This window comes from Gymnodraco acuticeps, unplaced genomic scaffold (assembly GCF_902827175.1).
Source record: "Gymnodraco acuticeps unplaced genomic scaffold, fGymAcu1.1, whole genome shotgun sequence".
NCBI classification, from domain to species: Eukaryota; Metazoa; Chordata; class Actinopteri; order Perciformes; family Bathydraconidae; genus Gymnodraco; species Gymnodraco acuticeps.
In genome coordinates, this window is record NW_022990466.1 from 166,502 (window position 1) to 179,338 (window position 12,837).

Genomic DNA, 12,837 nt, shown 5'->3' on the forward strand with positions numbered 1-12,837 from the left:
TAGTCGCATGGATCCCCGTCACCACTCCTAAGCTAAAGGCGGCAAATATCGGTGTGATGACGTTTAGTATTCTCATTTATTTTGATACATAGAAAACAGGTTGTTTCCTGACCGATTTTCTGTCTTAATACAAAACGTCTCTTGAGTCTCTAAATTGTGTTAACGACAGACCTAATTCCAGTCATCTAACCAGAAACCCTCAAAAGGCAACCAATAGGGCTAGTTTAATTAACGGGGAGTTTACTTTAGTTGACTATTTTCAGACTATTTATAGTTTTCATTTGATCAACTTAAAGGTGGGGTTGGTAATTTCGGAGAAACTAGCTCGAGTGGGCTAGAATTTGAAAATACACAACCGGAGAAAATCTGCCCCTTCCTTCAGACTTCCTTACAGAGCCCCTCCTCCAACACACACGAGCGCGCACATGACCAATGAGGGCACGAGAAAAAAAAACTTCACAGACATGTTTTGTATAGGTACATATATGTTTCAAATATAGCATGATAGGTCCACTTTAACTTTTCTCGGGGCTTGCCTTTCTGTCCTTTCTACTTCTAGTATTGCCTATGTATTGTTCTCTTTCATTTCTCTGCTGCTGCCTTTCCTGCCGGGAGCTTTGAACTCATCATTGTAATGCAATGAATCTTCACTGCATGACAAAGAGGGAGAAAGAAAGGAAAGGAGTAAGAGGAAATTAGATGGTGTAGGGAACAGGACTGAATAGGTAGCGAATGCCAATAGACATAGAGAGCAAATAGCTTTTGAGCCGGTGAGACAGAAGGGCAGAAGACAAGATAGACCTCACGACATATGAATAGAGATGACAAGATGTTCTGAAGCTGAAAAGAAAAAAGGATTTAGAGGGTTTGGCTGGGTTTGGTTTGGTCCCTCGTGTAAAGAGGAAGACGAACAGATATGACATATTCTCTCTGAAGAATCTCCTGCCAGCAAGTCTTCAGTATGCAGAGAGAAAGAGGGGAGATATGTTGAGAGAGGTCGAGCTGGAAGAGGAGAAGGACAAGAAGCCATACAGAGAAGAGAAGAATCAGAGGAGATGAGGCAAGATATACTCAGGATAAAGAAGAGAATAAAGAAGGAGATTTAGTTGGATAAGAGAAGGAGGTGGGAAGGGATGTACACGATGAAGAGAAAGAGATGCAAGAAGGAATTGATAAGGGCAGGAATATGTTCAAACAGTGACGGGAGGTTAGGAAGAAGGAAAGAGACTGAATAAAAGTGAGGAAGGTTTAGCAGGATGGGAGGATACAAAGAGGAAGGAAGGTATGAGAGAAGTGGGAACATGAAGATATAAAGAAAATAAATATGAAGAGAAGATTCAAATTTGACTATATTAAAACAATTATACCTGTTTTCTATGCAAGTCGAGGCAAATTGAAAGCAACTGGTGCCTATACAAACGAACACTTACAGTCTATTACATTAGTTTAAGTACATACTAAGATGAACAAAGTGCGTGCCTTGCCTTGTGAACATGCTTCACATTTGAACATGAGATGCTTAATAGACTGATTTCCCTTTTGTCCTTGTGATGCTGCAAATTCCCGACAAGTGTTACATTTGCATATTATTCAGTGTCTCTTCATTTTGATCTTTGAGTCTTAGATATTTTAGGCATCAAGTATCATACAAGTATTGAAGATATCTTAAAATGATCCTCCTTAAATGTGCAGATGCAATGCAGACAAAAGCAGGAAGGATGAGAGCAATCACAAAGATAACAAGTGAAGAGCAGGAAAGATACAGAACACTAAAAGTTAGGGGATGAAAGGATTAAAGACTGAAAGAGACAGATGTTGAGATGCAAGGGAACAGATGAGTGAAGGACCTGAAAAAAGGGAAGGAGGTGTTGAGTACAGTCGTCTTCTGGAATTGGAAGTTGATGGGGGGCGAGTATGAGAAAGAAAAATGGAGTCAAAGGGGAAGATGGATAAAAAAGGGTGAAATAAATAAGTGGAATTTTTTAGGAAAAAAGGCAAAGTGCTAAAGAGCCCGAGGCCAAACTGAAGTATACGGGGGAGGAGTGGAGGGGTGAGGCGGAAATATTTGACTGCATTTCGTTTTTGTGAAGTTTTTATTCAGGGCAGCTGAAGCAGAAAGTGGCAGCAGACACATTCTACACACACTCATAAAATGAATGCCTCATTTATTATCCATCTCAATTGTTCATATAGTAGATATATTTGTACTACTGTGTGTGTGTGTGTGTGTGTGTGTGTGTGTGTGTGTGTGTGTGTGTGTGTGGGTGTGTGTGTGTGGGTGTGTGTGTGTGTGTGTGTGTGTGTGTGTGTGTGTGTGTGTGTGTGGGTGGGTGGGTGTGTGTGTTTGGGTGTGTCTGTGGGGGGTGTGTGTGTGGGGGGTGTGTGTGTGTGGGGGGTGTGTGTGTGCAGTGGCGTTTTTATATGTACAAAAGTGGTGGGGCACAAACAACTTAGATGTCTATATATAAGCTTCTGCAGTGAGGTTCATGGCTGGTGAGGCACTGACTCTGACTCTTCAGGTTTACAAATATTATATTTTGACCTAAATCAAAATATAATATTATTTTCAAAAGGTTTTTTTGTCTGATGCTTCAATTAATTTTAAACAGACAGTTCATCAAAAGGATACCCAAAAAATGTAATTGTATCATTTAAATATTGAATTGTTCTCTCTTAGTAAGATCCCATTTTCAATACAATTGCAGTCTTACCTTGACTTGAAGATGAAGTCCATTTGCCTATCCTTCTGGACAAAAATCTCTATTACTTTTTTGTAAAAGTCCTCCTTATGTTCTTGTAGTTTCAAAAGTCTATCATAAATCTAATCTAATCAATAGATTTATGATTCGAAAATTATAAAAGTAGGGTAGACATGTGGATATTATCCGGCTGAACAAAACGTGCATTTATCTAACAGCTACGTTTCCCACAGACCTTATTTGGAGCTATTTTCTAAAATCCTATGGAGAAATCTCATTGCTTTTTTGTCGAGGGAAGCCATGCGCAGCTTACTTCCGGGTTTTAGGACGCCTCACTGCAGCTCTCTCGTCTCCTCTTCACACACCACACTTTTCGCGGCACACGTACTTACAGCCAATCAGCTCTGAATGATGTGAGATGACGTATGGTGGGGATGGCAGCTCTATGCCCCTATGGTCATTATTTTTTTTGCCACACACATTAAATAGGAAAATATTCTGAGCATGCGCAGTGTAGTTTTTACAGTCACCGTTCACTTAGACAGTGAGAGGGAGGGGCAGGATCGGGTTTTGTCCCAAATGGCTCTAAACAGCTCAATAGGCACACACTGTAGACACTAATTAGAAGAACACAGACTAAAACAGCAATGTACAGACAAATAAGATGATTAAACATGATCTTAAAATATATTTTATATATTTTTTAATGTATTGTTTGCATTTTGTTGTAATTATTTGTAATACTTTCTGCTGACACTAGGTGGGGCTGTGCCCCACCTGCCCCTAATGACCAGTCACCACTGTGTGTGTGTGTGTTTAAATAAAAATCACGGGATCCCTCAGGGCAACGCAGACTATGGACCATCAGACCCTTGAACACATAAAAGAGACAACCAAACAAAGTGGAAACACAAACCGCAGGGTTACATCACACTGCTGCTGAGCCACTACCCAACCACGACCAACTCACTTCAGGCGAAAGGACACTTCAAGACAAAAGTCTGTCCAAAAAATCAACATATCACGGGATATCTTTTACAAATGTATTGTCAACACTCCTGGTCGCCACAGGATGAACCATTTTGACATAAGCAATGATCACATAACCTTTCCTCTTGTTTAGTGCCACCCTCAAAAAACAAAATGTTAAAGCCATTATAGATCACTGGAAATCCTCTTTCTCTTTACACCTTGAGTTAGAATAGATTTTAATGTTGACTCTTGGTAATGTTTGACCAAATGCATGATTTAAGAAGAGTCCCATGTTACTTTAGTTGGCTAGTTTTGCGAAATACTTGTGATCATTTGTTTAGTGATTTTTATAACTTGGGCAATAATGTTTAAAAGTATCATTGCATTACTTTCTGGAGAGTTACGGTCTTGTGTGAACTTGTGCCACTGAAGTCACTTCAGGCAGTATCCTTTACTTATCTTATTTGAATATTATAAAATACAATTCAGAACTAAAAATAAAAGCCCAGTCACAATGTCTAATGAGATGCACTGATAGATCTACATCAGTAGTCATCTTTCATGGTAACAATGTCCTCACTCTCCTTCAAGGTGATCTAGATAAAAAACATCAATTTGATCAGCATCACCTCATAAAGACACTCTGTGCATTATAATGGCACCAAGCACAGACCCACAGTGCCTCTGTTATGCAGACTGGACGTGGCTGCAGACGCTTTAATAAGGTGTTACATGAAATGTGGGAATTTGAGGAGGCGTGTGGCGCAGTGGATAGAGCCTTGGTGTTGGGATCAGGGAGCACAGGTTCAAACCCCACTGCAGTCATCATGTCATTGGGCAAGACACTTTGCTCCTGTGGGGATTGTCCACAGTATTGAGTATGTAAGTCGCTTTGGATAAAAGCGTCTAACAAGTAACATGTGTTTGTGACCTTCAGTAAGCTGCCTGTTACAAGCTTTCTCATTTGACTGAACTTTTGTGTTTCTGTGCTTTTTCTTTCCACAGATACACAAAGATGAAGACAGCTACCAACATCTACATCTTTAACCTGGCTCTGGCTGACTCTTTGTTCCTGGCGACTTTACCTTTCCAGGTACTACCTATTCCACCTTTTCCTTAAACTACTCTTTTTGCCCACTCTTAAGATTAACTTAAATTAAAACAAAACTATAAATGAATGTTTAGTTGGTAACAGATACTATACAGTATAAGATTGTAGGCGGCAGTAATAGGCGCTTGGCTTGGGTACCGAAGTATTGCCGGTTCAAGCCCTGATTGGACCAAAAATAGTGTTGACTGGTAGCTGTAGAGGTGCCAGTTTGCCTCCTGGAAATTGCCGGTTGTCCCTTTTGCTCTGCCACCTCTTCTGTTGTGCATGTTTATAGGTCTAAGTTGTGTAATTTGGGCCTATGTGTGTAATTATAAAATGACACCAGAGTGAAAAGTGGAATTTCCCCTAGGGTATTAATAAAGGTGATCTTTGAAAATGTTGGTCTTAGAAATATGATGTGTAAACTTCCAGATGTGGTACACTCATTTGTTTACCGATCATACCGTATCAGGCATTACTCTGCCTTAAAACCCAAAGGGGCTGTTGTGTTTAAAGATAGAAAGTTCAAATGAATGTCAACAAACACCATCACAGCCTAACCATTAATTAAGTTGTACAATTAGCATTCTGCTCATGTGTTATGCTGCTGCTGGTTCAATTATTTTTGACAAGATTACAAGTGGCTTTGGTAATGGCATCTTTTTCAAACCCTTGTGTCTTTTTCCTTCAGCATGGCTTCCTAGTAACTCTATGTGATATCACTAAAAGGTACCCTTGTTCTGGTACCACAATGGGGTCAGGATTTATTGATGAATTAGGGAACAAGATTATAAACAATGCCGATAAACATTAAAACATGATTGAATTCTTAAAAAGGCAGCATTAACTAGTGAGTGATTGTACTGGATTTTACAAAAATGTAGCTTATATTGTGTCCACCCCTGGTTATACTCAGACATGAACTCTGACTGATATATTACTTAAAAATAAATACAATTTCGATTCTGCTGTTTCGCCAGCATCAGGGTTTTTATATGTGTATTCCACTTCATAGATAATTAAGTGTCAAAAGTGATATAACAGAGGAGATTGTATTATCTGTTCTGCTTGCAGCTGTATTTATATGCTCAAACTTTGATTTCTGGATGTTTGTTTTAGGGCACAGACGTGTTCCTGGGCTTCTGGCCGTTTGGGAACGCTCTGTGCAAAGTGGTGGTATCTATCGACTACTACAACATGTTCACCAGCACCTTCACCCTGACGGTGATGAGTATGGACAGATATGTGGCTGTCTGCCACCCTGTCAAGGCGCTGGACATGAGGACTCCTCACAAGGCCAAGGTAAAACTGTTTCATTTCAAAGTGAGATATTTACCTCTTTAAATCCTTCACACCTTCTGTATTGTCCCTGCAATGGCCGATATCAGATCAGACACTTCAGCCCATGAATCCTTAAAAAAGGCTTTGTGTGTGCTGTCATGTTGGGAAACTCAAAAGAAATAAAGATAAACTGATACAGGCATCATTTTCAAATGTGATATAATATTGCATATTTGTATACTAAACAAGTGGATGTGGCTGCAGAGGTTTGAAAACTAGAAATCATTTTAAAATTGCGATGGAATGATAATTGAAATGAAAAACTCAGATGTGTATGGTAATGTCAAAGCCAAGCTGCCTGTTTAAAAAAAAGTATGTGCTTTTGCAGTCTTTACATTTAGTCCTTACCAAAAAGCCGAGAGTAAATAAAGCAAGAGGTTTAATAATCATATAACTCAGATTATCTAATGCATATACTGCACAGCTGTTGATGTGTCTGCAGCTGTGCAGTAACTGTGGTAAATACGAAATGCAGCTCGTATTGCAGTGTGTTACATAATGTTTGTGGCCTGTTTATATATTTATATACAGGCATGAACTTTAATTCCTGTGGTAACCTCTAGATATACGGGTGTAAGAAAAGAAAAAAGTGTAATCCATTAGACCAATTTCTCCAACCGACGTTGACGAGTAAACCTTTTGTCCTGTAATGACACCCTGAGAAACAGACCTTTTCAAGTGCTGATAAGAAATGTCAAAATGAAGAATCACTGATTCAAACAGAAGATGATTTTCAGGATCCTGACAGCTCGTCTGCACAATCCTTCTCATCAGAGTCATTGATGATAACGAGATAACACCACTTCACTTCGAACCAAATTGATTTTACACATCAAAGTCTGTTAGGGATTACAACTGCACATTTGAACAAAGTTTAAAGTCATGTTGTGACTTCAAACTTAGTGCAATGCTAACTAATTGCTTCAAGTCATGTCACTTGCTACAGTATGATATAATCATTGCACACCCTACAGTAATGGATTCTAGGACTCCAGGCTTTTATTGTAATGTGTACATAGCTGCAGTGTAGTTATGTTGATACAAATCTTAGGTCACATGCTCCTCCAACAGTGCAACACAATACAACTGATAAAATTGTGCAAGTAAATACAATAACATTGCAGTTGGTGTGAATGGTGGGTAATGTGTGGCTCGTTTTTCTTTTTGTTCAGTCCAACAATGTTATAGATGCTTGATTGATTTAGTGATCGAGTATTGTGGTGTTCCTTTTGAGCAAAGGTATAAATTGTTCAAGTTCTAGATTGTTCTGCTAGTCCTGATATGCATTTGAACAGTGATGTCATTGCTCAACAAGGTAAGATAATTGAAACTACTACTTGTCAAATGGTAATGCCTCACGTAAACACAGGTATTGTTATTGTAAGTAGTGACTTTTACTGTGGAATACTGGGCATACAAGGGGACAGACTCGCTGCCCTCAGAGTGCTTGTTATTAGCCCTTCTTATTCTTACACATTCAAATAGACGTTTTAAGCTTGAAGATTAAAGGGTTGAATGATACGTTTAACTTTTTATTTTCTGTATGAGTAATTGGAAATCTATAATTGACCATCATGTTATCATGTCTTTAGGTGGTGAATATCTGTGTGTGGGTGTTGGCTTCAGCCTTTGGTGTTCCAGCCATGTTCCTGGGAAATGTTGAGGTGGAAGAGCATGGCAGTAAGTAATTGACACACACACACACACACACACACACACACACACACACACACACACACACACACACACACACACACACTGCTTTTCGGCACCTGCTTTTTATGTCCCCAAAGAGTCAGAGGTCCCCATGACGTGATTGTGTAAACAGACTGATGTCCGCAAATAGTGATGAAAACAAACTTCAATAAACACACACACACACACGTGCTTGTAATAACCTCTGCATGCACACATTCTTGCACCTTCACCACAAATACATTTGCAACGAGCTGTCCCAGTTTTTATCGCTGCTCTCGCACAGCGACTGACTAATAGCTTCAGCACACATCATCGCGTGATGCCTCTTCTTCGCTTTGTTTCCTATCAAACCAATACAGAGCTTTGACAGCCGGCTGCCTGCGACATTATACAATACTCCACATGGTGCTCCGTGTTATGAACTTTCACACAGCAGAAATAGAAAAGAACATTCAGCTCGTGATCCATTTCTTTTTTTGCAGTTCAATCAGCAGAGGTGATAAAAAAACAACACTGTGTTGTGATTATCAAAAGCTAAATGACTTTCAGTAAGTACAAAGGAAGATGTGTTACAGCCTGTCGCACAAACTCCACATGAATGAATGTGGCATAAACACATATATGAATTGCGAGTGCCGGCATTTACATAAAATAAATATGCATGACTGAGATCAACTGAATCAGGAAAACACATGTAAATTCAATTAGCAGAAGCTCATAATTAAAGCATATTTTCAATCATTATTTTACATTGTATAACTTACACTTGTCATTCGATTGAAAAAGACTTAAAGGTGGGGTAGGTCCAGGGCCGCCCCTGGCCAAGTTGGGGCCCCAAGCTACATTGTGAGATGAGGCCCCCCCTAACCGACAGGAGTGAAAACATTTTTTTTTGGAAACAAAGTAGGCTACTTTGCAAATATAATTCCTGTTTATTATTATTATCAACACAGTTACTTTTTTATACAGTGAGGTAAATGGTAAATGTGCATGTATGTCGTTCAGTATGCGTTTACAGGTACGTCTGCATTTCCTGCCAAATACTAGCCTCAAAAAGATTACAATATAATTAATGCAAATAAACTACTTCTACTAATAATAATAATCATAATCAATTCAATAATATAAATACTATATTATTTTATTATAACATAGTTGTAATATAGTCAAGACAAAACATTCTTACTATGCTCAAAAACTGATATTTCTTAAATCTGTATTCAAACGTAGTTCCCTCTGTCAGCAATGCATCAACAACTAGACACACATTTCTATCAGTGTTTCTCTGTGTTGTGGTTGACATGATGATGATGACTGTTAGGAGTTAAGGGGAGAGGCTGAGCGTCACCATGAAATGTGCAAATTGCCATAAAAATGAATAAAAGGGGAAAAAATGCTCCATGTTTTTTAAGCTGTAAACTTTAACTGTTATGTAAGCCAACTAGACAGACAGTGTATCACTCTTCCTCCTGTACATTAGCAGATAAAAGGCATCACATACTTGAATGAATGGTAAATAAAGAATGCTGGAAATAACTGCATCTCCATTAGCCTGTATGCTAAGCAGAGACTGCCTTCTTCATGTCGTGAATTGCAGCTGATGTTTTAATATGGCAATTTGACTTATACAACATTCGCAAGTTGTACATTTGACTCAAACAATAACCCACCTTCGAGTGATGCTCTAGTTTCTTCATGTTTTGGTTTTTTTCCCCTCTTGCTTGCTCCGGACTGAAACTGTCTTTTCACCGATATCTCTTCACCTGCACTAGTGGCCGTATCAAAGCCGTGATTGGTCAGATGTCGATTCATTGCAACGGTGTCGGGTTACAGACGTGCTCCCCTTGTCACCTCGGAGCGTCCACACAGCAGCGTGCGTTGACGCTTGGAGGTGGGCGTATCTGAAGCTTGGGGATTTTTTGCGAGCAACGCGACCAACAACCAATCACATGAATCTCCTGCCCCCGACATACAAAGCAATAGCAATGTTAAAACGAAGTAAACTGGATATAAAATCCCCAAACAGGCGAAAACCTACCAGTTTCACCCACTGTCTCTGCCACCTCCCTCCATGCCTCGCTCCTCCGGTTTGTATCCCGGTAGATCAACAGAGACTGATCATACAGCACCGGGTGATTCACTACCGCTATAATGAATTTTCCCTCCATTTTTTTGAATATGAGGAAATGACCTGCGAAGTCTCTCCCAGCATACACGCGGTTTGATTGGCTAGTGCTTGTACTGGCAGATTTGCATAAACGGGATTTCATTGGCTGACGCCTCCGTCGAGGCGTCAAAAGTTGAACATTGCTCAACTTTTGACGCCAGCTACGCCAGCAACGCTCCACGTCGCTTCCCAAAATGCAGTTCGGCTAAAAGTGACGTCACCCCATTCAAAGTGAATGGGCAGAAGCGTTGGAAGCTTCAATGCACGCCGCTGTGTGGACGGGCCGCTCTCGCGGGGGGGCGGAGAACTGCGCACAGCAGCTGAGGCCCTCTGGGTGGGGCCCTCTGGGCAAGGCGGGGCCCCATGCAGCCTGCGTGATTGGCCTGTAGGGAGGGGCGGCCCTGGGTAGGTCATTTCGGAGAAACCAGATCGAGTGCGCTAGAATTTGAAAATACACAGCCGGAAAAAATCTGCCACTTCCTTACAGAGCCCCTCCTCCAACACACACAAGCGCGCACATGACCAATGAGGGCACGAGATAAGTTTGTGCACAGGTTGAAGGCTGACAGGCAGGTAGGCCATCCAGTTATTTTAGCCGGACCGGCTCAAATGATTGGTCGTGCTTTTTACAGCACTACGGCTTCCACAGATGACATTTTGTAATGGATTTTTTGTCAAAGCACTTAAGATATTCATTGCTATCGGGACGTTGAGAGCATTCCATGGAATATAACACAAAGTGTATCTCGAGCCGGTTTCTCAAACGTACCTACCCCACCTTTAACAAAACAAACATTTACTATGACCATAACAAATAATAAAATAAATGCTTACGTTTCTGTTCAGACGTCAAACTTACCAAACACAACCTCATTGCATTGGTTCTGCACTTAAAGAGAATGGGATCCAAAAAAAGTTTGAAGTAATATATATAATTAATTATTCCCTTAAAATAATTTCCTTTAATGTGCCTTTATTGTTGTTTTGGTTCTGTATATTGGCTTGTTGTTCAAAAAGGAGCTAGTACCACCTCAATTTAATCAACAGTCTCCAGAAGTTGCATAAATACATCTGGCGGGGCTTCCTTGTAAGCAGTAGCGTGGCGTGGGGAAAAATGTAGGGGAAGCCCATTTTTTGGGTCGGGGGGCGGTCAATAACGTAACCAGATGAATGATTACAGCGCCCGGTATCATTTTACACACATTTGTATCACACAGATGCAGGACTTGCACACGCCTGTTATCTAACCGACAGGTCCGCACGCACTCTCCAGCTGAAACTCTCTTCTTATTAATTTAAGCATTTTACTTATTAATGTAGGCAGACAATCACACAATCTATGTGATTTTTGGATTTACCGTGCCTCTCAATTGCCCGTGACAGGTTGGCAAGGTCGATGAATCCTGAAGTTGCCCAAGGATTGTTCAGGGAGCACGAATCCTTGTCAAAAAGAAGACATGGCCAGCAAAATAGACGCTGAAGTTTAGCGCTTCCAGTTAGCCACTTCGTGCGGACATATTTGTCCTCATTGAACGTCCGATTCTCTCCCTTTTTCCTCTGTGTACACACAGCTGGAGTGCGGGCATTGGCCTGTCATCTGATTTAATTTTCAGTTGCTGCTGTAGCGGAAGTTTAGTAAAGTTATGTTTGATTAAGTACGCCAAATCTCCACCCTCCATAATGCTTCATTTGCTTGATAATTTCTAACGGCGGTGATGACAGTTACAGTATTAAAACTGATGTTGATGTGATTTGATTGGATGGCAGTGTCCAATCAAATCGCCAGCCGCCAGCCGCCCCTGAAGGGAAGCTAGAGGCGGCTGGCTTCCCTTGGCATGGCCCTGACCAATCACAGGTTGGCAGGGGCATCACGTGGGCCTCATCTGATTGGTCAATCCCTCCATTTTTTTTCACCAAAGGAAGCCAGATTCGGCTGGCCTCCTCTCGCAACAGAGAGTGCAATCTACTGTTTCACCATAACATCTAGAGGGGCGCTGTTTCACTCTTTGTAAAGTACTCAATGAGAATGGGGGAGAGCCGGCCGGCAGCAACACACAGCAAAGGAGAATTATCGAAACAAAACAAAGTGTTTTTATTTATTTATTTAAATTATAACTACAATCCGAAAAAACAGGGGAAGCCTGGCTTCCCTTGGCCTCCGGGAGAAAACGCCACTGCTTGTAAGATGCACAGCTGAATTCCATTTCCTGTAGAGATCTCAGTCCATCAGGTGCTCACCCTCTCCCTGCAGGTTAACCTCTTGTGTGTAGCCCATCTCCTACTACATGCGTGATTTGATTAAACCAAGGTTAATTTAATCTTCATTTCATCTCACTATTTTATTAAAAGTTTGCATGTGTGAGACAGTTTATCTTGTGTTTGGAATAACTGCTCTTCCAGCAAATTGCAATGCATGACTTCAGTTGTCATCATCATTCCTGGTTGCAATTTTCCATTAGTGTGTGAAGCCTGTATGAAAACTGCATCATTATATTTCTCTCTATGGCAGGCTGGTTCATCTTCTTGTCACTTAGGTTTGTTAAGGGGTGAGGAACACAACCTCAAAAGTGGAATAAGAGCACGAACATGTGGGAAGAATGCCAACTGAGTTTAAAGGAGGGTTGGGGATTAGGGATAGGGTTATTACAAGTATTTACTAAAAAGCTCTTTACTACATGCAGCTTCTTACATTGTTCTTATGGTTTTGTAAGTTTCACTGTTACAACAACAATGTTCTAAACATTTTTTAAATGCTTCTCAAAATGAGACATGTCTGAATTAATTGCTTTTAGATAAGCGTATAAGCTTCAACAGCACAAGGTCCAGTTCAGTCAGACAACTCACGTGTTCTTAATATGTTTATTAGAGCA

At 40.6% G+C, this 12,837-nt stretch overlaps 1 protein-coding gene across 1 annotated transcript in view; it reads left to right on the top strand.

The window, feature by feature from the left end:
• The window catches only part of LOC117552606 (delta-type opioid receptor-like), a 78,076-nt gene that overhangs the window by 49,304 nt on the left and 15,935 nt on the right, over positions 1-12,837 (top strand). Inside the window, 3 exon segments of the mRNA XM_034226194.1 lie at positions 4,677-4,764; positions 5,881-6,063; positions 7,695-7,782. Of these exon segments, the coding sequence (XP_034082085.1) occupies positions 4,677-4,764; positions 5,881-6,063; positions 7,695-7,782 (359 nt within the window).